The sequence below is a fragment of the Acomys minous genome, assembly GCF_964271855.1.
Source record: "Acomys minous genome assembly, chromosome: 16".
Lineage (NCBI taxonomy): Eukaryota > Metazoa > Chordata > Mammalia > Rodentia > Muridae > Acomys > Acomys minous.
The window spans coordinates 9,102,626-9,128,128 of NC_140498.1; the positions used below are offsets into that span (position 1 = coordinate 9,102,626).

At 46.4% G+C, this 25,503-nt stretch overlaps 2 protein-coding genes across 3 annotated transcripts in view; both read right to left on the minus strand.

Annotated features, from left to right (window-relative positions):
* The window catches only part of FBXW10B (F-box and WD repeat domain containing 10B), a 33,932-nt gene extending 26,216 nt beyond the window's left edge, over positions 1–7,716 (minus strand). Inside the window, exons 1-4 of the mRNA XM_084760869.1 lie at positions 7,023–7,716; positions 4,634–4,810; positions 2,047–2,247; positions 1,825–1,952 (exon numbers count right to left, since the gene is read on the minus strand). Of these exons, the coding sequence (XP_084616995.1) occupies positions 1,825–1,952; positions 2,047–2,247; positions 4,634–4,810; positions 7,023–7,527 (1,011 nt within the window). The 5' untranslated portion in view covers positions 7,528–7,716. The remainder of the gene's footprint in view (positions 1–1,824; positions 1,953–2,046; positions 2,248–4,633; positions 4,811–7,022) is intronic.
* A 6,352-nt stretch (positions 7,717–14,068) lies between these two features.
* Positions 14,069–25,503, minus strand: part of TRIM16 (tripartite motif containing 16) — a 31,596-nt gene continuing 20,161 nt past the window's right edge. For both annotated transcript variants that reach the window (XM_084760905.1, XM_084760904.1), the window contains exons 3-6: positions 23,542–23,775; positions 20,756–20,921; positions 20,314–20,409; positions 14,069–16,633 (exon numbers count right to left, since the gene is read on the minus strand). In XM_084760905.1, the coding sequence (XP_084617031.1) occupies positions 16,050–16,633; positions 20,314–20,409; positions 20,756–20,921; positions 23,542–23,775 (1,080 nt within the window). In that variant the 3' untranslated portion in view covers positions 14,069–16,049. The remainder of the gene's footprint in view (positions 16,634–20,313; positions 20,410–20,755; positions 20,922–23,541; positions 23,776–25,503) is intronic.

Genomic DNA, 25,503 nt, shown 5'->3' on the forward strand with positions numbered 1-25,503 from the left:
ACAATGGAATACAACAAACCATTAAAATGAAGGAGATAACTGCTATTTGAAACAATGTACATGAAAGTCGAGGGCCTTGTGTTCATTGAAATAAGCCAGGCACATAGAGACAGATACGTGATCTCACTTGTGTGGAATCTAACAAAGGTGGTGAGATTAAAAAGTAGAAAGAATAACGATCACCAGAGACCAAGGTGGTTCTAGGGGAGGAGGGGCAGGGGCTATGGTCAAAGGACACACAATACGAGCTGGACAGGAGGAGGTTCAAGCTATCCATTGCATGGGTGAGCTCACACTAACTAATGGCAAAATGTCGTATTCTTGAAAATACAAAGCTAAGGGCTCTCTCTATGGTGTGAAGTGATGCGCTCATTAGTGACATTTAACTCATTCTATAAAGTATATATACTTCAAAACATCATATTCTATATGATAAATATATACATGTTATCTATCATCTCAAGAAAGCTATTTTGTGCCCCTAGGGGCCAAACTAAGCACTCTTCTACTGAGGTACAATCCCAGCCTTTAAAAAAAAAAAAAAAAAAATATATATATATATATATATATATATATATATATATATATATATATATATATCACATGTAAGCACATGCACAGACATGTACACACACACATAGACATATACAGGAACACACAGTCAAATACACACATGGACACACATGTGCACACTCGCACACACACACACACACACACACACACACACACACACACACACAAAAGAAATGACTCCTCTACTCTCCAGGGGGAAAGGGGAAACTAGTTCTTGACGAAATCTGAAGATGCTCGAGCCAGGAAGGCCCAGGCCTGGTCAGTTACACCAAGATCGTATGTGGACAAACCAAGAAGGATAATGAGTGGCAAAGGCCGGGAAGGAGGCCAGCGTGTGAGGGGAACAGCTCCTGACAGCTGCCGCTCTCCCCCTCGCTGTGCTTGCTTCTCTCCCTTTGTCACTGCTTGGCCTGCACACAGAGCTAGGTAGAAACACCAGATGCTAACTGTCGGAGAAAGCTTCCTAGTAACCTAACTCCAGTGCATTTTGGCCTTTGTAAATAGGTGGGTCGCTCGAAGCTGGCTCGGAAGTCCAGTCGGTGGCTTTCTGGCTGTGGCAGCCATCTTGATTAGCTCCTTCTGAGGAGAGAGAATCATCTGCCCGAGTTTGGTATGGCTTGGGATCTTGCAGTTCTGGCCACGGTGATTCAAGAGAGCTCTCTTTTATGGTAACTTCATAATAGATAATGGCAGTAGCTTGTATCCTTCCAAACGCACAGGACTGTGTTCTGTCTACTGCGATGCACTTGTTAGTTAAAGCCCAGCAGCTCATAATGTAAACTTGCCAGCGCTTTGTACATACCGGGCAAGTGCTGCATCATTGGGCTGGAGCCCCAGCCCTCTGAGGGTTAGGAAAGAAAGCCCTGTGTTATTTTGTTTATTTTGTGTGTATGTATGGACGGGGAGTGACCATGTGTGGTCAGAGGACAACCTGCAGAAATTTGTTTTCTCCCTGCATCGCGTGGGTTCAAGAGATTGAACTCGGGTCATCAGGCTCGGTAGTAGGCACCTGCACCCGTGGAGCCATCTTACTGGCCTACCTGAAAGGGTTCTGTATTTGTCCCTGCTGGGCACAAATGACCACGGAAGAACAGATGCTGACCATTAGGGAGGCCAAAGCACAGGAGAATGGCTACAAATGTGAATAAGAAGCTTTTTTTTTTTTTTTTTTTTTTTTTGCAGTCTACCAGGGAGACACAAAGGTTCAACCTTAGAAATGAGAACAAAGCTGGTCTGTCAGACCCAAAGTACCTGCAGGACAGAAATCTGGTTCTGAATGAAGGGTTGCACGGACAGGTCCACCTTGACCTGCAGGGTCAGAGCGGCCCAGTGCTGGCTCACCAAGTAACACTTGTTCAGACTGGTCTTATCCAACATTCCTGAGAGGAAAAGAAAGAAGATGGACCCCAGAAACCCCCAGAGCGAGGCCCAGGTGGCAAGTCTCTGAGAAACCCCGTCATCTACCCAGCATACTTAGAATGTACTTGGAGAGGTGAAGGGGCAGGTCACGTATAAAGTCCCGATGTTTGCTGAACCCAGAAGACAGGAGTCGGACGTGATCCAGGCTCAGCAGCAGGTTGCAAGGATCGTCTCCCAGCCTGGAAATGCCCCCTTTTCCAGATAACTGTTTGTTCACGTCAGAGATACACTGGAGAGAACTCTTCCCTTTTTCCTCTAGAGCAAAGCCAGAGAGCAGTAAATGGTTGAGTTGAGTCTGTAGAAAGTCTAGTCACCGAAAAATTCCACTGCAAACCTCGCCCCTAGATTAATCTCCCTGTCTAAACCCAGGCCACTGACTAGTCTAATCAGTCTCTTTCTCACCTGAAGCCGAACCTCCTGATTCAAACCTATAGGTGCTTTTCAGCTGAAGATATTTACAGTTGCAAAGACCAAAACGGCATCGTATCCTGGATTTCCTCTAAAATGCTCCAGGGAGGGCTAGGGAGAAAATGCTTACTGCGCAAACATAAAGACCTGAAACTTGATCCCAAGTACCAACTTAAAAGCCAGGTGCAGTGGTATACACACCGGTAACCCCAGCCCTGGGGACACAGGAACAGAAGGATCCCCGGGGCTCACAGTCTAGCTATGAATGAGCTCCCACTTCAAAGACAGACCCTGCCTCAAGAAAGCAATTAAGGAGAACACCTAGCCAGACACGGTGGCGCACACCTGTAATCCCAGCACTCTGGGAAGCAGAGGCAGGTGAATCTCCGTGAGTTGGAGGCCAGCCTGGTCTACAAAGGGAGTCCAGGATAGCCAAGGCTACACAGAGTAGCCCTGTCTCAAACAAACAAAGAAACAAACAAACAAAAAAGACCTCTGGCCTCCACATCCACTCACACAGTAGCTACAACAAACACACACACACACACACACACACACACACACACACACACACACACACTATTAGCAAGTATGAGGCCCTAGGTTCAATCATCAGCTTTGCAAAATTACTAAGACTGCTAAAACACTGACCATTGTTAAAGCTAATATGGTGGTCATGTGACTAGCTATTATGCTGTTCTATGTACCTTTAAAATTGGAAATTTTCATTGAAAAGGTATTTTGTGTTTCTCGTGCTTACTTCATGGACCGCCATGAATGGCACCAACATTTCACACAGTGACAGAAGCTCGGATGACCTAGCCTGGGTATATTGTAGGCTGTGCCATCCCGGTTTCTGTAAGTACACTTTATGATGCTCACGCTTGGCAGAATCAACTGACAGTGCATCTCACAGAACGCATCCCTAGCTGGGTGTGATGCTGCATGCCTGGAACTCCACCACTTGAGAGGCTCAGGCAAGAATGACAAGTTTAAGCCCAGAGTCAGCTACATGGCAAATCCCAGGCCACCTTGGACGAGTGACCCATGAGTGCTTGTGCCTCCAACTCAAAGACAGACTTGGGAAGGGCTTCAGGCGGGCAGCCACATTCTCCACTGTTAGGTCTCAAACCTGGGACGGATGGTTAACTGAGGTGTTCATTAACATAGCAAAGCAGACCTTGGCCACCAAGTTTCTGCCAGCATGCCTCAGTCCAGGCTGGCATACCCTGCCTCCGACTCTGATCTCTCCAGCCCAGGTGTCCAGCTGGGCTTCCCTTTCCCCCTCCCCAGCACTTCTGACCCCTATAAAAACTATGCCAGTCTCTTGTCCCGGGCCCCCCTTCTTTGTCAGTAGTTCTGCTCCCCCCTCTCCTCACATGACCCAGCTCACTGTGGAGTCTCCCAGATGTTCCTGCTTCTCGCTATGTTCTGCCCTAGGAACAATCATGTCCTTCCTTTCTTCTTTCTTTCTTTCTTTCTTTCTTTCTTTCTTTCACACACTATATTACTTTCTCTCACAAAACTGGATCCAGTGCTCTAGAGGGACAGCATGCACCACGCCAGAGCTCAGGAGACAGCAGGCCTAGGAGAGGGGGGGAAACTCAAGGGAAGCTCTAGGAGGTCACTTTCCGATCTTGGTTTTCAGGAGTGCCTTAGAGACAGCGTGGAGGGGACAGCATGACCACTAGTGGTGATCCTGGCCAGTTTTTAATCCTTCTCCCCTTAACAGCTTTGAGAATTAAATGAGGGGGAAAAAAAAAATCCAAGAGCCCAACACATAATGCTAAATGAAGGTTAGTTTTTAAACATTTGCTGTCCCCAGCTTCTCTGGGCTTTCCATGCCTCCAACTCCAACTGAGATTTCCCAACTTCATCTATAGAAACTCTTCCACTTCCTTTGAGGTCACATCCTGAAAAAGTCATCATAAGTAAAAATAATGTCGTGGTGGCACATGACTTTGATTGTGTGATAGGAGGGTGAATCAAGGAATACCATGAGGTCTAGGCCAGCTGGGACACATATAAAACTGGCTCAAAAAGCAACAACAAAATGCTTTTACCACCCTATAACCATTAAAAAGTAAAAAAAAAAAAAAAAAAAAAAAAAAAATAAAAGATCCTTAAATCAGACTATTGACATAGGATGCCATCAAATTACAAAAGACCCACCAAGAGTTTTTAAAAAAAAGCTGTAGGGCTGTGTCCAGTTTCTTGGTAGAGCCTGACTTACCAGTAGCAGTTCCTTCTCTGCTCACATTTTCAGACCTGACTTTATTGGATGATGCTCTGGACATTGGGAAGGACACGGGTCTGGGTCTAGCTCTCCAGTGGACATATGAGGTGTCAGATACGGGGTCGTAGCTTTTCTCAGGGAAAAACATTACATCTTTGGCATCTTGACAGAGGCCTAAAGAACAAAAACCAGACAAGTTTGCTCTTGGAGGAGGTGTGTAGAGGAAAATGGAGCAGAGAGACAGTGTACTTACATAAACCGGCATGGAACAGCCTGCAATATACCCAGGCTAGGTCATCCGAGCTGTCTGTCATTGTGTGAAACGTTGGTGCCCAGGGTGAGAGAGCTACAAAGCAGAGCCTTCTTCCCCTTACCTGCCGAACCATCTCTCCAGCCCCAGAACTTTTTACAGTTGGGAGGCAGAGGCAGGCGGATCTCTATGAATTTGAGGCCAGCCTGGTCTACAGAGTTCCAGGACAACCAGGGTTATTAGACAGACAAAGAGAGAGAGAGAGAGAAAGAGAGAGAGGGAGGGAGGGAGGGAGTGAAGGAGGGAGGGAGGGAGGGAAGGAAGGCGGGGCCTCTCCTACAAAGAAACATGCTGCAATCTATAACTAGGCTTATACAAGCCCAAGGTAACCAGCCAATTCCTACAGCATGGCATGGAGCCATAGAAAGAGAACTGTGAACACGGCACACATGCTGCACCATAGAGCACAGTGCAGCGGAAGATGCTGGGAGCAGATGCCAGCTTTCTGCTGCCATGTTGGATAGCAAGACCTCAAGGCTCGGGTTTCCCAGACTTTGCTTTCTTTATTATAAACTTGGGAGAGCATCTAACTTAGTTTTAATGCACTTGGATTCCCTCACTTTCCCACAACTGTCTCATCCTTTATATCCTTGACGTCAAAGATAGAGAAGGGCTGCGCAGATGGCTGGGCTGCTAAGAGCCCCAGTTGCTCTCTCAGAGCATGGAGGGTTGGTTCCTACCCACGTGGTACCTTCCAATGGTTTGTAACTCCAGTTGCAGGGGATCTGACTCCTTCATTTGATCTTCACAGGGATCAGACTGTCACATGATGCATATACATACCCAAAGGCAAAACCATGGAATACAAATAAATACATCTTTTAAACTTTTGATTTCTCATGGAAGGTTCTAGGACATCTAGGCTTTGAAATTCCTTTGGAAGTCATGTATGGTGATACATGCCTGTAATCCCAGTGCTTGGAAGACTGAGGAAGAAAGAAAGATCTTGGGTACCTAGGCAGCCAAGAAAAGCAGACCCTATCTGTAAAAGGGGGGAAGCTCCATTAGTCAGTAAGTATGACCACAACTCAAATATCCTTTGGGAACAAGAACTTCCTTCCCTCAAGTATTTAAACTCCAAAATTCCCCCGAGAGACCACCCCTCCCACTTTTCTTCTACCACTGGCTAAACCTCCTCTTCTGCATTCCCTGTCCCTTCTAATCACAACTCTGGTCTCTCTTCTGGTTTCTTTTCTTCTTTTGGATTTTCGAGACAGGGTTTCTCTGTATAGCCTTGGCTGTCCTGGACTCCCTTTGTAGACCAGGCTGGCCTCGAACTCACGGAGATGCCCTCCACTTCCTCCCTGAGTGCTGGGATTACAGGTGTGTGCCACTGTGCCTCGCTTCTCTTCTGGTTTCTTTTGCTTCCAGAACCAGCCGCTCAGACACTTCCAAGACTTTCCTGTCCATACCCATGACCAGGAAGGTTCCCAGCAAGGTCCAGTGATTGTCTGCATAACCAGAAACAGACAACTTGACACCATCTCAGACCAGCTGCTGGGCCATGCTATGGCAGAGGCCCACAGTCTGTATTTTCTTGAACCCTGTTGGAGACTCAGGTGCAAACTCCCGCTTGTAAACTAGTACCCTGGCCAATTTTGGGCTTTTAGCCACATTCGGCCTCTTCTTAAAAATTGATTTCATGCTTAAGCAAGAAGCACAGTGAGACAAAACTTTTCTAAGCTCTAAGGTCTGTTGTTTGGCTTGGTTTCTGCCCGTGACAACTGAGAAAGAAACAAAACACAGATTTCCCCCCCATCACATCCCTCCTACACCCAGTCAAACCCTAGCACAAGACAAACCCTAGCTGCAAGGACAGCAGCTTGCAGGGGTCAGAGCCCAGGACCAGCCACTCATGGCTCCCAGGCAGGCAGAAATCTGTGTTCAGTCTCCAGGGTCGAAAGCTCTGTCCTTCATCCTGTGTTCCTCAGTGAACAGTTTTCTAGGGTGTTGGGACAAGGTTCCCACAACCGTACCAGCACTCCGGGGCAGACCTCCTCCTGCTGCCCCCCCCCAAGCCTGTCTGCTCCCCCCTTACACACCTGGGTCCAGGTCTCTGGGGCCTTCTGTTCTCACCTGAGATACTGTTCCACTCCTTCATGAACAGGACCCTGATCACATCCGCAGCAGTGAGCAGTAACTTTGAGTCGCACATCTGCAGCAGCAAGAGGGTGTAATTTGCCTTAGTCCGGTGGGTGCTGCTGCCAAACCAGTACAGAATCTCCTTCATCTTCTGATCCACGGTTTTATCCAGCATCTGGTTCAAGGATGACTTCACAACCTTCTCCTCCTTCCCCTCCTTACTGTTGAGTATGATCCGAGACCTGCTGTAGACGAAGTCCTTCCCCTGCGTGGCCTGTAGGATATTCTGGAAATAGTGTAACAAATACAGGCTGTTTAGCTGGCCCAGGATGCTGACTAGAAACTTCCTCTGGGATATGTCGTTGACTCTCCGGAACCACTCTTTGGTAGCAAAGATCTTCCACGCTAAGACACAGGTTTCACACTTCTGGCACACAGGGACCCAATCGAGTCCCTTTTCACAACGAAAATAGGGGGCCTGTTTAAGTCTTGGTTCCATGGCTCCGAGATGACCAGTTCATTTTAACCTTGCCTGTTGGCAACACCACCAGACACCAGAGGGACTGAGTAAGCAGAGAAATAGCCTTTTTGGAGCCTCTTGGTGATAACCATCTGGAGAAAACGGGAGCCACTGCGATGGATGGTAAACTGGTCTGACCCAGAAACTGCCTGTAGAAGCCTGACCTCCTAGGAAACATAGCCTTACCGTAAAGCTCCTAAACCTGGCACTGTAAAAGTAACAGACAGTTGCTATATATTCTAGAAGAGCTGGTCATCTCATTTCTATAGCAGCTCTGCTGTTAACCAAAAGTAGAACACACATAGTTCCTTAAAAAAAAACAAAAAGTATGCATCTTCCACTGTTATTAAATACTTTTAAATGTTCGTGAGTATAAATGTATACTCTTCTTATGCTTGCGGCTGTTAGATAAGGGCTGTTCCAGTGCCCTGCATATTATATTCAGTCTCATAACCATAGTAAAACCACAAATGTTAAAAACAATGTAAGTTACTTAATTACACAGAAATCTGCAGGGAGCCACTCTCTAGCGCAGGATTTTCATTTGTCCTGAGGACACGCTGGGTGTTGACTTCCAGGCTCAGTAACATGCCCACCCATGTAGAGGGACGTCATGTGGCTTGGTAGTGAAGACTCTGGGGTCTACGGTCTGACTTCTGAGTCTGGGCCCCAGCCCAGATGCTCCTTATTCTGTGAACAGCAGTCTGTTGTTTAATCTTCAGTTTCCTCATCTGAAAGTGGAGGTGGTAATGGATTCTACTTCACGGAGGTGGGGTGAGGATTACGTGAGAGACTGTGCACACAGACAGCAGTTAGGAGATGCGAAGGCTAAGTGAGATACTTAACACACAACACTAAAAGATCGCATGCCACTTACGTCGCCCTCACTACACACTATCGGTCTGTTGTTTCTTCATGGGAGATAATGTTCCAAGAGCCCAGTGAATAGCAAAAGCCACAAGATATCAGCCCCCAAATAATGTGTTTTCCTACACACACATACCAGTGATAACATTTAATTAATGGCTAGGGCTAAGTAAGAAACGGTCGGCAGTAACTGTTTAGTTAGAGTTGCTATTGCTGTGCTAGAAACTACGACCAAAAGCAACTTGGGGGAGGAAAGGGCTTGTTTCGCTTACACTTCCACAGCACGGGTTAGCACTGAAGGAAGTTGAGGCAGGAACCTGGAGGCAGGAACTGATTCAGAAGCCATGGAGGAACACTGCATACCGGCTTGCTCCTCGTGGCTTCCTCAGCCTGCTTGCTTTGTTTGTTTGTTTGTTTGTTTGTTTTTTGAGACAGTGTTCCTCCGTGTAGCCCTGGGTATCTTGGAACTCTCTCTACACCAGGCTGATGTCAAACTCAGAGATCTGCCACCTCTGCCTCCCAAGTTCTATCCGCCACATCCCACAAGCGCCTCATTCATCCTGGTTTGTTAGAGAACACAGGACCCCACGGTGGCAGCAGCACCCACAGCGAGCTGGGCCCTCCCACAGCAATCATCAATCAAGAAAACACCCCCACTGCAGGCCAGTCTTTGGAGAGAGTTTTCTGAGTTGAGGGTCCCTCTTCCCACGTGATGTTAGCTGTGTCAAGTTAGCGTGAAACTGGCCAGCACAACTAAGCATAAAATAAAACCCTTTTACCGTAACATGTGACAGAACACGTGAACGTGGATGCTCTTTCAAAACACAACCGTTTTATAGGATTATACTTTCTTTCTCTCTTCTTTTTTTTTTTTTAATATTACTTTGAAGACAGGACCTTGCCATGTAGGCCAAACTAGCCTCAAACACATGTTCCTTTCACCTCTGCCTCCCAGCCGCTGAGATCACGGCCTCACCTTTCTTGTGATGGCATTGATAATGGTTCAGCCTGGTGTTGTGGGTAATTGAAACCTTGGAGCAAAACTTCCCATAAACAGGAGCTGCTGTATTGTTATTGGGACTATCGGAGGCAATCAATGTCTGATACAATGCTTGTACCTGTGTGTGTATATACTACACTCAGATGCACACAAAGCAATAGCACGCGCGTGCGTGTGGGTGTATGTGTGTGTGTGTCTGTCTGTGTGTATGTCACTGTGTATATGTGTGTATGTCTGTCTGTGTGTGTACATGTGTATACATGTGTGTGTGTCTATCTGTGTGTATATGTGTCTGTGTGTGTGTATGTGTGTATTTGTGTATGTGTCTGCATGTCTGTCTGTCTGTATGTATGTATGTGTGTCTGTATGTGTATATGTGTCTGTGCCTGTGTGTCTGGTTGTCTGTCTGTGTGTGTCTCTGTCTGTGCATGCGTATGTGTGTGTCTGTCTGTGTGTGTATGTGTCTATGTATGTGTGTCTGTGTGTGTGTGTCTATGTGTCTGTGTCTGTGTGTGTGTATGTGTGTCTATCTGTGTGTGTGTGTGTCTATGTGTATGTGTGTCTGTGTGTGTGTATATGTGTCTGTGTCTGTGTGTGTGTGTCTGTCTCTGTGTGTGCATTTGTGTATGTGTGTCTGTTTGTGTGTGTCTGTATGTTTGTGTGTGTCTGTGTGTGTACAGCTTTTAAAAGAAAACCAGCATGAAATGTATGCCTTACCTGCTGTCTGAGATATTTCCCTTCAGCCCTGACTTACGATAACCCCCAGAGGTAAAGACTTGAACCATTCGGGACAAACATATGCATATATAGCTCCTCACGGAGACCTCTGCTCCCCCTTGGATCCTAGAAGGAAGACAAGCGTCTTCCCGAGCGTTGTAAAATATGCAACATCCGTGTGTCCAATCCCAAGAAGCAATGCGTGTAGATGAAGAGTACATCAGTGTCCACTCTTCTAGTCCTTCTGCTTCTCATAGATTGGAAACTTTTTAACTAACATAAATATGGGGGAGCAGAGATCACTGGAGAAGACCTAGCAGCAGTCACTGAGGCGCATTCAGATCACACTCCCTCCTCCACACAAGACTAGGTTCATGTCTTGGCTTGTGGTCTTGAGCAAGCTACACGCTCCTCTAGGCAGGTCCTCACTTTCCCCAGTTACGAGAACTGAAGGAAGGAAAGCAGCCGTGTTATAGCTGGTGCCTGGGTTAAGGTAACCTATATGGGCTACTACTATTTTCGTTACTACTCCGGTATATGATATGATGGATTTCCAGCGCCCTTCTGAAGACTGGAACGGTCGGAGGAAAGCAGTGGAAAGCATTGCCTGGAGTGGCTTGCCTTGATGGTTAGGTATTGGGGGGAGGGGGGCCTGGGGTTGGGAACAAATGAGGTTAGTTCTAAAATCTCGCCCTCCTCTGAGTAGAAAGAACGAGAGAACAGGCAGAAGACGTTGAGGTTTAACTCACAACGCAGGTGGATTACCCTTACATGCGCCACAGCTGAAAGTACATTGTTTCTAAAGGTTTGGCTAAGTCATCATCCTAATCTAAACTTCCTTCAATAAGGCCACACCTCCTCCATTAAGGCCACACCTCCCAATCCTTACCAAACAGCTCTACCAACTGGGAACCAAGTGTTCAAACACAAAAGCCTGGGGGGGGGGCGTCATTCTCATTTAAACCACCACACGCTCCTTTATAGACCTCAGTAGCCTTTAGCAACAGGATCTCACTCTAGTCTTTTCAAGTAGGACCATGTTCTCAAGAAGTGCGTCACTGGGAAGTGGGCTTTGCCTGGGACTACTCCCAGTGTGCCCCTCTCTCTGCCTCCTGCTTGTGGATGGATATGTGAGCTTTCAGCTGCTGCTCCAGCGACCTGCCACTGTGACTTCATTCCTCACCATAACCTCGAACACTCTGGACTCATAAGCCCAATTCTTTTGTAAGATCAGTCCCGGGGGCTTATCACAGCAATAGATCAGTAACCAAGATTGGCAGGTACATATACCTTTCAAGGGGATGCTCCATGATTATTTCTCTAGCCAGATCCCCACCCACTAAAGTTGCCACCACCTCTCCAGGTAACAGCACTAGCTGAGAACAAGTGTTCTGCACCTGAGCCTGCAAGGACTTTTGACGTGAGACAATTAGGATGAAATTGTGCATATACACGTGACTCTTTAAAGATATCCATCCACATCACTGCATTGCACAACCAAGCACGGCTATACTGACCCTCAGGATTTGTAAACGACCTAGTTTCACTTTTTTTTTCTGGCGTCTGGTCTTTCTGGACGACAACGGGACTTTCAGAACACAATTTCCAAACAAACCAAAACCAGAGATACAAAGTGAGCACGCCCACACAGCCTAAGTGGCTCGCTCTCAGCAAGTTGTATAGACTGTGCTGTGCATATGGATTTCAGATGCATGTGGTACAGTGACCCTCCCTGCAAGGGTCACCTGCCCTGACACCCAGATACATGAGTGGTACAGATGTGGGGCATTAGTACCAAAACAGAGTGATCTCTCTAAAGCGGGAAACTCCCACACCTTTCCTTTCTCCAGTCTCCAGGCTAATGCGGCAGAGGCTCTGAGTGGAGGCCATTGCTATAGAGATGGAAAACAACCAGGGACATTAGTGACCAACACATCACAGACCTCAGTCACTGAGGAAGCCAGGACAAATGTTAAATTAGAAGGAGTGAATCTAGATGCAGCCACGATTATTCTGTTATTATCTTAAATGGTTGGTTCCTCTTTCTCTCCTCTCACATGAATGGTTTTCACTTCAGTTTAAACCAGTATCTTGTGGACAAAAGGCCCATCACGTTGTCTCCTAGGTTAACCTCACAGTGTGCACTTTGAATCAATTTGATTCGCAGGCACTCATTACCAAAATAGGCTGAACCAAGTTGAAACGCGCCGTGGCTTGGACGTGACTCTAGAGAGCACACGTTGGGAACTTGAGATGCCCCCATGCAATGACGCAGGTAGTGGGGCCTGATGGGACATGTCTGCGTCCTGAGGACTCTGTTGTCATGGACACATTAGTGCTACCTCTAAAAGAATATGAGGCGGCAGGGTCAGTCAGTCTCCGTGCCTTTCCCCTTCCACCCAAAGCTGATGCAGATGTAAAGCCTTGACTTTGGACCTGTTACCTTCCAGGAAGATGAATGACACACTTATTGTCTTTACAACTCGATCAGTCTTGTATGTTCTGATACAGCAACACAGCACCGACTGAGACAGGAAGGTAAGAATATTGGTGTCTCATCAATTTACTCAGTTTGGGTTAGTTTACTTAGAATTCATAACATTCCTGGAAAATAACACCAAATGGATTTTTGATTTCAAAAGGCTAAGATAAGGCCAAATTAGGGCTGGCGTTGGCTCAGTGGGTTGAAGCATTTGCTGACAAGCCTGATGACCTGAGTTCTACCGTGGAGCCAACAGGGCGGAAGGAAAAAAACAACTCCCAAGAGCAAGTATGCATACCACACACCTCACCCACCCATACCCTCCTCTCTCTCTCTCTCTCTCTCTCTCTCTCTCTCTCTCTCTCTCTCTCTCTCTCTCTCTCCACACATGAATAATTATAATGAAAATGTTTTTAAGAATAAGTCAAGCAGTGGCTAAAATTATGTCTAACTGCATCGTGAGTCCCTGCTGTGGTCCTGTTTGCTTCCTGCTTTGTGTTTTAGATAAGTCCACACAGTTGGGGGCACAGAACAGTAGAAAACAAACACTTGCCACACACTTCCCCAAGCTTGCTACAAATACAACAATAGTTTTTGGCTCGTGCTCTCTTTTTCCCTTTCCTTACTTTTTATTTGTTTGGTATAGCTCATTTTTAGTTTTCAAAGAAGATGAAAAGTGATGTGTGCGTCACTTGAGGCAATGACAGAGAGCGGGCAGGCAAATATGTGGGCTCTTGATTTTGCTTTGATTGATTATATCAAAAGGAATCTTGAACCTGAAAACTAGTGGGCAAAAGCTGTAAGGAGAATAAAAGTTCAAGCCAGATAAAGAGGTGTCTAAATGGCTCTCTTTATATGAGCTTGGAGAATTGAGCCTAATCAAATTACATTTCTGGACTATGAATCTTTGAGAAACTGGAGACAGTGGTAGAGATGAAGACAGTGGTTTGTTTGTTTGTTTGTCTTTTGTTTTCTCGGTTGTTTTTTTTTTTTTTTTCCTTAAGAACAATCACAGCTTAAGCCCTGGCTTTGTGGTGACAAAGCCGTAAGTTCAAGTCAGCCTGGGCTCACAACAAAACCCTTTCTCAGAAATAATAAAAAGAAAGAAATGGCTCACCAGCTGTCCTCTGACCTCTATATGTGTGCCATGGTGTCCTCTCTCTCTCTCTCTCTCTCTCTCTCTCTCTCTCTCTCTCTCATTAAATCAGTAAATAAATAAATGTGATGTTGTACATACAGAAGGGCTGTTTGGTAGAGTGCTTTGCACAGGGCCTTCATGCATCTGTAGCACCAAAGAAAACAGACAAGGTGGCACACACCTGGAGTGTCAGCAGTTATGAGTCCCCTGTCTGGAAACAACACACTCACAAGGGTGGCATTAATCTAAAGCAGAATTCTAAAATGGTTTATCAAATCGTCTATGACAATTTAAATGGCAACTACAAGCAACAGTATATATATACATATATATATATTTGTTTTTGTTTTTGTTTTAAAGGCATACTTATTTCAAAACAGTTAGAAGACAGGATTTGAAGTGTTCTTACAACAAATAAATATTTCGGATGATAGACATGTCAAATGCTCTTATTTGGTTATTACATACTACATACATGTATTAGGAAACCACACTGAATTCCGTAAGTATACACAGTTATTGTTCGTCGGTTAAAAATACAATTCAAAACAAAGAAATTTAATCTAAAAAAAAAAGAAAGGGCAGGCAGCGATGATATGGTTTTTCTCCTTTGCCGAGTATTCTTTAACAGCTCGACCCAAGAAATCCAGACACCGATTTCTGCTACCGAAAAGACCCTTCGCTGCGCTGAGCATTGCACTGGTAACTCATGCTTATAACTGGGCACTTGGAAAGCTGAGAAGGGAAGACTCTGAGTCTGAGGCCAGCCAAGGATATGCCGTGCATCCCAGGCCAGCTTAGGCTACAGAGTGAGGCCCTATCTCAAGAAAAGATAAGAAAAGAAAAGGTCTTTATTGTGTTCAGTAGGAAAGGGGAGCAAACAGGGACCCACACCACTGCACAGTTCTCCCTCTGAGTATGTAGCTAAACCTTTGGCTCTGTCAGAGTCAACATATCCACCAACGAGGTTCAGACCCTGAGAGAAGGCCATTAATCCCACAGGAAATCTATTTCTGCTGGAAGGAGAGGTAATGCAATTAGGTGAGAGGCCATGAAAGTCTTTCCATGCACGGCAGGGAATATGAGGACACGAAGTAAAAAAGCATTTAAACACCACCCTGCTCAAGTCCTTAGACACAAAGGCGCAGAGTCTCAGAGTCAAGTCAAGGAAGTGTAAAGTGATATACACTGTTGAGACAGCATCCCCAGACTGGTTGAACAGGAAGGTTTGCCTTGACACAGGTCACAGGAAAAGACATGGAAGTAGCAGCCCTCGTAAATCCCACCTGGGGCGTCAAGTGAAATCCATTTTAAGGCAGTGTGCACAAAGGCCTCATGGATGTTTTTCAACCGTCTAAAGGAGAATGAAGTAACCAGCGGAGTGCCGGGGAGAAATGGAAGCCATGGCGGAAACTATCAGCTTAGCACAAACATGGGTAAAGCGCCTAGGAGAGGCGAGCACTGTCCCCGAGTAATTGAGGAACTAGCCCTTTGCGTGAGAAAATACAGATGTCCGTGAAGTCTGGGTAACTCCAGAAGAGAGGATGGAACTCTTTCCTTAAAGGACCTCACTCAAACATTCATTCTAACCCTTGCTGTTCAAAACCAGAGTGCGCTGCTGTGTCGTGAGGATGACGGCTCAGTTGGTGCAAGGCTGGATGGCCACGTTAAGCCTGGCACACACTGAAAGACAAGCAGTCTCTAGATGGGATGCTGCAAACACTGCTGTGAGCTCTACGGGGTAGCATGTGGTTTGCCCCTCATACGTAACACTCATGATCTAATGAGGTCAGCAGGGCACATGGTCTACCAGACTTGAATCCCACTTCTGCCCCTCGTTTACTAAGTGACCGGACAAGTTAGCTAGCCACCCTGGCCGCTGTCCCTTAATGTGGAGGACAGTATGAACATCTGCCCCATGAAGATGACATGAACTGACAGAGAAGTAAGCACCCCCCAAACACTGGCCAATGCATAAGAAATGCACGGTGATGTGTTTGTGATGTGTTATGATCCCTGTGCAGCCTTGTTCCGCTCTGAAGAGCCCTAGGCAAGTGGTGATGACCATCGCCTGATCAGACAGGAGGCCATCGCTAGAAGACCTGGGGGAGACTTTGGTGTCTTAGAGTTTCTTCATTCATGCAAGAGCTATGCTGAGAAGCTAGCGGGAAAGATCGCTCAGGACCCTCACAACTTCTAAAGCCCACTGCCACAGGTGAATATTTCTGCCCAACTTAAGATACCAGCTGCTGCCCATTTGTTGCACTTAGCGAAGTCTGGGAGGCAGGTCCCAGAATCTAGGGAGCAGCCTCCACTGAGGACACAGCTGGCTTCTCAGGCTCCTCTCCCAGGTCCACAATCCGGATGGCGTTTTCTTTCTTAGACAGCCAGAAGGCAGCATAGACCGGCTCCGAGAACTTGCAGTCAAACTTGTGAATCAGAGTCAGGGAGTCATATTCTACCCCGTAAAAGGAGAGGGCTCCTCCTTGGAAGTTTACGTAGATCCCGAGCCTCCGGAAAGGGCCAGCCTTGAGAGGGGTCTCTGTGTCACTGTGCCAGGCTGTGAACTCCTTCCCATTCCAGTGAATGCTCCAGGAAAAGCTGTTTCCAGAAATGCAGCTGTTTCGTGCTTCCCCCTTACGGTCAATGCCTTTGCAGGTCAGGCCAACATAGGTGCCTTCTCCAGAGATCTCCACCTCAAAGTAATACCTGTGCAGATACAGGCTCTGTTGGGACAGCACCTGCCGCCAGTGCAGAAACCTACTGGGGAGGTCCGGGTAGGGGTGTTCCCAGGGCGTGGTGTTGGTGACCTTGCGGTTGTCCTCTTGCAGTCGAAGGTACCTGTGTGCTGTGTCTGGGTCAAATGTGATGTCACATGCATCTGAGGAGACATAGAAAACAGCTTTAAAGCCAACTGACCACCACCACCCCACCACCCCACCACCACCCAAGGCATACATGAGAAAACACCTATCTTTGGTTCTATTTATCCAGCCTGTGTTCCCCTAAGACAAGGGGGTAGGTGAAAACCAGTATAGGGAGCACACTCCTTTCCAAAGCTCAAGTTGATTGGCATCTGCTGTAATAGCAGAAGTGAATAAAGAAACTAACTCATTCACTCATTCATAGACTTCAGGGACTTCCTGCGCGCAGGAATCAGGCACTATGCCATGGATCCGAGGGGAGTTCATAGATCCGGGTCCTCGGATGCCTACGTTTGATGCACTCACTCATTTGTTAAGCATTTGACCAGTACTTAACGTGGTAAAGCCTTAGACCCATTGTCAAATGCATTCTTTTCCCAGTCCCAAAGACTCCTCCAGTCACGCACAAAATCATTTCTCGTGTTTCTTTTGCCCCTGCCCCTCCTGCAGGACAGACACCAGGAGGTCCTGCAGACTCCAGCCACGCCTTCCAAGACTCTTGGATCACCTGCATCTAAGCCAGAGGCAAATCTTGCCTGGAATAGTGCGATAAGCTGTTTGATTACTGTCCACAATAAGAATCATATTTCATAAGACATGTTATATTACTACCTAAGTGATCTTCAAAATATTGAACACATGTTTTTAAAAAAAATTTTTGTTAAAAAAAAAGACGAATTATACTAGGATATGCTTAACATTTCATTTTAAGACCAAATGGCACTTGTTTGTCTTTGTGCTCCTGACAGGAAACAGGAGAGGATACAGTATGTTGAGGCAGAGATGTTCTGAGCAAGGCCGAGTTGTAACCAGAGCAAGACTTAGCTATGGGCTATGGGGGCCACGTAATAGCCAGAGAGGAAGGTGGGCCTGTGGTTGCTCCTCCAAATTCAAGCAGAAGCAGGCGTCAGTGTCATGTCCCAGAAGAACGTCACAAACACGAGCACTGACCACAGTGAAGTCCCTCCAGCTGCGAGCTGGGACTCCGTGGACTTGTTGGCTATCCTGAGGGACTGTTGCACTTTAAGTTCTAAACTGACCTGTAAAACTTGCTTGTACTCACTAGATACAGCATGATATTTTGTAATATGTGTACACCATGGGATGACCAACTCAGGCTGGTTAATGTGTAACCTCACACGTACCGTGCGCACTGCTGTTGTACATGAGTGGTGAGGGTGCTTCTTTTTTTCAAGTCTGTCGTTTGTGTTGTATGACAAAGTCTCTTAAACTTATTCTACCACAAAACATCATTTAGAAATACAGTGCCTTTAAATAGGGGAGGGGAGGGGAGAAGGGAAAAAGGGTGGGACTGGGGGGCGGGGAGAGGAGGGATGGGCTGTGACCAGGATGTAAAGTGAATAAAAAAGTAAATAAAATTTAATAACAACAACAACAAAAAGTCAAGCTGTGGCAAGAATGTGGACAACGGGGCTGATCATGAAAATATAAATTTGTATAGCCATTGTGGAAAACAGTATGGAGATTACTCAATGAGTTAAAAGCAGAATTATCTCCAAAAAGAAAGAAATATAGAGCTTTTATTTATTGTGTATAAATGTTTGCCTGTATGTATGTCTGTACACCACGTACATACCTGGTGCTCTCAGAGTCCAGAAGAGGATATTGTGCTTTTATCTGTACTTTGTTTGCCTGCCTGCCTGCCTGCCTGCTTGCTCAGATAATGGGTGTAGAGTCTCACCATGTAACCTAGGCTGGCCTTAAACATTCCATTCTCTTACCTTGGCCTCCAGAGCGCTGGGAATAGAGGCTGTAAAAGTTATAGGCATGTTCTACCAGGTCTTACTAGAAATACAGTGTTTTTGAAAACAGTAACAGCTGGGGCGGGGCGTGGACACACATCTCCAGTCACAGCATTTGGGGGTGGGGGTAGAGATGAGAAGAACAAGCCTAGTTGGCTTTAATTGTCAGTGTGGCATAGCCTAGAGTCACCTAAGAGCAGACTCAACAAAATCAACCTCAATCAGGTAAGTCTTTAGGCAAGTCAGGGGCAGGGGGAGCTTATTGATTATTCATTGATACAAGAAGGCCCAGACCACTGTGGGTGGCACCATCCCTAGGCTAACTAAGGAAGCTACTTAAGCATAAGGCTGCGATTGAACAAGCCAACGAGCAGCATTCCCTATGGCTTCTGCTCCCAGTTCCTCAAATTCCCACCCAGACTTTCTCTAGTGATAGACTACGACCCAGAATGTCAGATGAAGCAAACCCTTTCCTTCCGTAAGTTACTTTCATTCAGAGAGTTTTATCACCGCAACAGAAAGGAAAACTAGGACAAATGGAAACATCTGTGCTCCTGGGATCAACTTTGGGCCAATGTGGTGGTTTGAATGAAAATGGCGCCCACAAGCTCATACACTGGAGTATGTGGTCCCCGTGCAGTGAATCTGTTAGGGAAAGAAAGGTTAGAAGATGTGCACTTGCTGGAGGAGACATGTCACTGGGGACGGGCTTTGGGGTTTCAAACATCCATGCATTCTATTCCTAGTCTGTCTGTCTGTCTGTCTGTCTGTCTGTCTGTCTGTCTGTCTCTCTCTCTCTCTCTCTCTCTGGCTCAAGGTTGTGTTTTGGAGGTTGGTCTGATGTATTTTGATGCTACACTGCTTGCTGTCTTTTAATGTGTCCCAAATATTGCCATGTAACCTTGCCTAAAAACGTATTCCTATTTGGCCAATAAAAGGCCGACACACCTGGGCAGGCAAATAAGATGGCTGTGGCTAAGTTTCATGGGCTTTTGAAAACAGAGAAGATCCTGGGAGAGGGAAGCTGAACAGAGAAGGAAGGAAAGGAATTGCTAAAGGGCCCAGAGAAAAAACTTCAAAGTTCCTCATGGAAACAGATGTAGAACATTAGCAAGTATTTTAGGATTATGGACTGGAGGTAGCCCAAATAGAAATTACTAGAAGCAAATGGAATGGGATGGAGACTGGGAGTTAATGGAAGATGCCTTGGGAGGTAATATCTGCCTTGCCCCAGGTAAAGGCTTATTCTAAAGTACATCAGGGGTCTGTGTTTCCATTGATTGTTAGTGGGTTAGAAAATACCACCGTCATAACTATAGCCTAATAATAATTTATTAGGCCATACTTCTAAACTAACCACAACAGTTGTGTCTCATACGCAAACTCTTAGCTACTGCTTCAGTACCATGCCTGCCTGCTGCCATGCTCCCAGGATAGGCATGGACTCTAACCCTCTGAAACTGTAAGTTCCAAATAATGCTTTCTTTTATATTTTGTAAGTTGCCTTGATTATGGTGTTTAATCACAGCAATACAAAAGTAGCTAAGAATGCCAGAAAAAAAGATACAATGTTGTTAATAATATTGTAGCAATGCAAATTTCCTGCAAGATGCATCATTGTTATGTGTGATGTCAACATTTTGGAAAAACTGAGTGACAGGTGAGTATGTAGAAATTCTTCATGCAATTTTTGCATTTTTAAAATTTGTTTCCAAGAAGAAAAATTTTCAATTAAAAACCTAAAAGTATATCATTTAGGACCAGAGAAGAGGTTATAAGGACCTGAATTCTCTATAAGATATGGTGGTTCCTGCTTTGGCAAACCATCCCGCGGCCGTTGGCATGTCTGAAAGGGGCTGCCTTTCACAACTTACATTGGAGAAACTCGTCCCGGGTTCTGGGCTCAGGTTTTGAGGTCCTGTACTTGCGCTGGACAATGGCAGACACTTGAGTTCTGATGTCACATTCCTCTAGAAAAATCAGAGAGCTGGGCATGAGTACCCATCCAGGTGGCTGGGAGAACCCAAGAAACAGGCTGCCTTTCCCTGGGCTTCTCAGGGATCTGTGAGCCTGAGAACCTGGGCACACTCCATATAGCAGACTAGGCCTGCCAGAGAAGACTGCAGGCTGACACAGACGTGAGCATCCTGAAAAGCTAGTCCCAGAAATGCCAATGTAAAGGACAGGCTGAAGGCTGCAATTATAAAATAAAGTCGAGATAAGAATCATTAGCGGCCTAGCCAAAGAATGGCTTTGGAATGGATCCTTTCCCCTCCCTTCCCTCTTTCCTCATCACCATTCCAGAAAGCTGCTCACCTTCCCTGGAAAACTCCTGGAGCTTTTCCTTGTAGCTCTCTAGCAACTGGATCAAGTGCAGAGTTGAGTCTGTGATGACCTTGCGGATGCCTGAGAGTTTATCCTTCAGTCCTATGTACACGCTGGGGAAGGCAGTGTCCTCTGTCTTCTTAAACTTGTAGTACTCCTGCAGGGAGAGCAAGCAGGTCAGGCAGCGTTCCTTGGCATGTACCTTTCTGCATCTGTGAGGCTCGCTGACGGCAATGCGTGCTTCGTGGAGAAAATACACATAGTGTTTGCTGTGCTTCTAAAGGAAATGGGTGGTCTCAAAAGCAAGTGGGAAAGTGGGTTTTGGAAAGTCAAAAGCTGCATGACTACAGATAGCTTTAATATACACCTCGAACTGGGAACCAGAGAGTAAGAACATGCTTGCCTCAGCCATTCCGTAAAGTCTTTCTCTTTCCTTAGCTGTGGTGAGGACGGAAGAGCTGGCTGCTCTGCTGCACTCTAAAGGTTCCCCAGACAACCCTCAGCCCTTGCCAGCCCAATGCGTACACTTGTTACTCTTGAACGTTGCTTCAGAATTTGACAGTTCTTTATACATCAGGAAGTCACACTAAGCTTTCAAAGCCAATGTAGGATCAGGGATGGCTGTCTCCATCGTGACACATTGTCACTACTCATGTGCCGATGAAGCCTTGGATAGCAGACTGGCTAGGACCAGAATGAAGTTGGTCATACCAAGGCAGACCGGTAGAAGGGAAGTCCAAACCAGAGTCCTGCAGAGGAGCACTTTCATATTGTATGTCGATTTGGTGCTGTGCCTGATAAGAGTACTTCAAATAATGCCAGGCATAGTGGTGCATGCATTTAATCCCAGCACATGGGAGGCAGAGGCAGGCAGATCATTGTGAGTTCGAGGCCAGCCTGGTCTACAAAGTGCGTCCAGGACAGTCAAGGCTACACAGAGAAACCTTGTCTCAAAAAAACAAAAACAACACCCCCCCCAAAAAAAAGTATTTTGAATAGGTGAAGCAAAGAGTAGATTCTGTCAGGGTGAGTTACTGTGCATGCCAGTCATCTCGGTAGGCTGCAGCAGGAGGAGCCCAAGTTTAAGGCCAGCCTGGGATACATTGGGAGACCCTGTCTAAAGAAAGAAAGAAATGCTGTCATAAGCTTAGCTTTCGCTAACTGCTATAACTAAGTTACATTATAATAAAATGTATTTTGTGCATATTAAAATTTTTGATCTTAAAAAATAAAGTTACAGGGGCTAGAAATGTAGTTCAATTGGTAAGAATGCTCGCTTAACATGCACAAAACCCTGCATTTGACCCCTAACATGGCATGAACCAGGTATGGTGGCTGCTGCGTATAGTCTCAGCACTTGAGAGGTAGCAACAGGAGGGTCAGGAGTTCAAGGTCATCCTCAGATACATAGTGAGCTAGAGGCTAGCCTGGGGTATATGGACCTCATCAACAAAAATAACAATAATGATAGTTTAAAAGAAGAAGAAAATTATCTTAAACTTTTTAGAAGAGACCTTGGTAGAGTCCCATAGAAAGGGAGCGGGGTCAAATCTTCACGTTTTTTTATGTTTTGGAATTACAAAGCAAAGCAACGGAGAGCAAGAGACTTTTTGGTATGTTTCTCTTACTCACTGAAAAATTAACTGTGGCTGCCGTTGGGTACTAAGATTACATGCGTGTTTGTTTGTTTGTTTTATTGTTTTTCTTTCATACATTTCTGTTTTTCACCAGAAGCATTTAGTTTTCTGTAAGTAGAAGGGAATTGTTTAAAAAAAAAAAAAGAAAGAAAGAAAGAAAAGAAATAGTACTTGAAATAGTAAAACTGAAGAGAAAGTTGCAGAGTGTCTACTCTGACCAGACGTTCCGTAAGTGCAGAACTTGATACCTCAAGAGTTTGGGTGACTTTTTAAAAAGCTACACAGCACCATCCAGAGACAGATCTAGGACCATGTGTAATGTTATCCTGCAAGATGGCCTGTTCTTTAGACCTAGCGCTACCTGGTGCATGCCTCTTGTGCACAGTGATACACTGTGAGATGGAAAGTTCCAGTCCCTTTGCTAAGCCTTCCTCAGTTACTCCAGTGGGCACAGCCCGGTCTGAAAACCAGCTGGTCTCTCCAGTCTCACACTGCCGTGCAAACCCTCCACACACCCACCAAAGAGTTTCACAAAACACGCCTCTGCGCTCTTCACTTCCCCCACCTAAAGTCCTTCACAGCTGCCTGCCTATCTGGCCCTTGCCAGCCTCGTCTTCCATCACTATAGACGCCACACCCACTCCTTGTCAAAGCTCCCTGGCTCCTTACGCTGGGCGTGTTTTCTGGTGCTCCTCTGTCTTTGTACGTGGCGTTCTCTATCTGAAACATACAGCATCTTGAACTTGACCCACCTCCGGGATCTTCCCCACTCGGAGCAGGCATCTTTATCCCTCCCGGGTTACTGTTTTCTGATGAATCAAGACCTGCCCCCCCACCTCCTGCTTTTACAGTCCCCCATATGAAAAGATAGTCCTAGGGTGGAGAGATGGCTCAGTGATTAAGAGCGCTGGCTGCTCTTCCAAAGGTCCTGAGTTCAATTTCCAGCAACCACATGGTGACTCACAACCATCTATAGTGTGATCTGATGCCCCCTTCTGGCCTGCAGGTGTACATGCAGGCAGAGCACTGTACACATACTAATAAATAAATCTTAAAAAAAAAAAAAAAAGACAGTCCCATTCACAGGTGTGTGTCAGGCCAGATGCATCGAGGGTCCCCACTTTCCCCCAGCTTCTGTACCTCCAGGAAGAGCACAGTGTTGCTGATGGCAGCCACCTTCTCCAGCTCCTGCTTGCTCTTCTCCATCTCGATGCTCCTGTACTCCAGGTGGGTCTTGATGCCGTTGACCTGATTCAGTGCAGCCTGCTCTTTCTCCTCTAAGAAGAGCATCACATCGGCCTGGGCCTTCCTCACGGCTGCGAGGAGCTCCCCAAATTTCTCTTCGGCCACCACCTTCACCTCTGACACCGACACCTGTCAGGGATGGAGCAGGAGGCGCCAAGACGCAGTTAATAACAGTGGCTTCCAGCTTGGTCAGATCTCGGCATTCATAACTGAGAAGCCGAGAAGCCCAGAGACTAAGGGACACCAGACTGTAAAAGGTGGTTTTGTTCTTGTGGGAATTCTGGGTTCCTGGGAAACTAGATGCACTCTTCTCGGTATATACCGATTCCATGGTTCTCAGCCTCCCTAATGCTGTGACCCTTCAATAAAGTTCATCTTATGGTGACCCCCCCCAAGCATAAAATTATTTTTCTTGCTACTTCATGACTATATTTCTGCTACTTTTATGAACCATAATGTAAATATCTGAGTTTTCTGATGGTTTTAAGTGACCCCTATGAAAGGGCCATTTGGCCCACAAAGGGGTGGTGACCCACAGGTTGAGAACCACTATAATGATTGTCACAATGTCAGTACTAGTATTCAGTATTTTTGATCAATATATCTTAAGAGACAGAGAAACGACTGGGCTGTTTGGTGTTCTCAGCATTTCGTTATGCCTTGTTTAAGTGACCGCTGGCTGAGCCAAAAGTGCATCTGAGATTACAGTGTCGCTAGGTTATGGGCAGAGCCTCCTATGACCCCTCCACTTCCTTCCACTGTCCCAGCAGGCAGTCCTCATGAACTCTGGAGAGTGTTGGTGACTGCAGCACCCATGCAGTTGCACATGACTGCATGCACTTCCTGAGACATATATAGTTTCCTTTGTCCTCACCCCTCTATCCTCAGCCCATAGCCCAGGATCCATTCTCTGCCTGCCTCAGCATCTTTCCCACCCCCACCACCCACATATCTGGTCTCTCTCTATCTCTGTCTCTGTCTCTGTTTCTGTCTCTCTGTCTGTCTCTCTCTGTCTCTCTGTCTGTCTCTCTGTCTCTGTCTCTCTGGTTCTATTTTCTGTGCTTTCTAATTGAGGGCCAGGGCCCAGCATCAGGCCTCCAAGGGAAGCGAAAGCAGTTGATCTCCTCCTCAGTGAGGCACACAGGCACGCCTCTCTCCAGGGAGGCAGCCACTCAAAATGGGTAACCTGGTAAGGAGAGGGCTGTCCCAGTGTCTGTGGGAGCCAACAGCTTTGGAGAGAGAAGGCAAGAAGGAATGACGGCAGCAAATAGGAGACCCGCTGGCTCAGGCTGGGCCTTGGAGAGCAACGCTGGGAGAACACATAGCCTCCAATCGGCCTTGATCTATGGCTGACCACACACACACACACACACACACACACACACACACACACACACACACACCAAAGAGGGTCCTGGGAAGTGTATGGAATGCTCTTTCCGTTATCTCTTGGTTCCCTTATGATGCTGGGGCAGCTGGACAGAGCTAGAAGCAAATATACTGTGGTACCATTAAGAAAGAGGGCAGATTTTCTCCATGTCCCTCCAGCCCAGACCAAGAAAAGCTCTGAGTGTTTGATCACTGCCATGGTTCAGATACGGTGTGTCTGTGCGCCAGGTCACTTAGTCTCCAGCGCATCAGGCTTTGCAGTAGAAGGAAATGGAAGAGTCACAGAGGGCTCTGCCCCTACATTCGGAAGACAATGTTTTCCTGGGCCTGAACCCTAGTTAGTTCCCATGAGAGGATTGCAAATAAAAGAGTGAGCCTCCCTCTCCTGGCCTCTCTTTGTCTCTCTCTTCCTGCACACACTCTTGCCACAGCAGTGCTAGCTACCATGAGGCCCTCCTTAGAACCCAG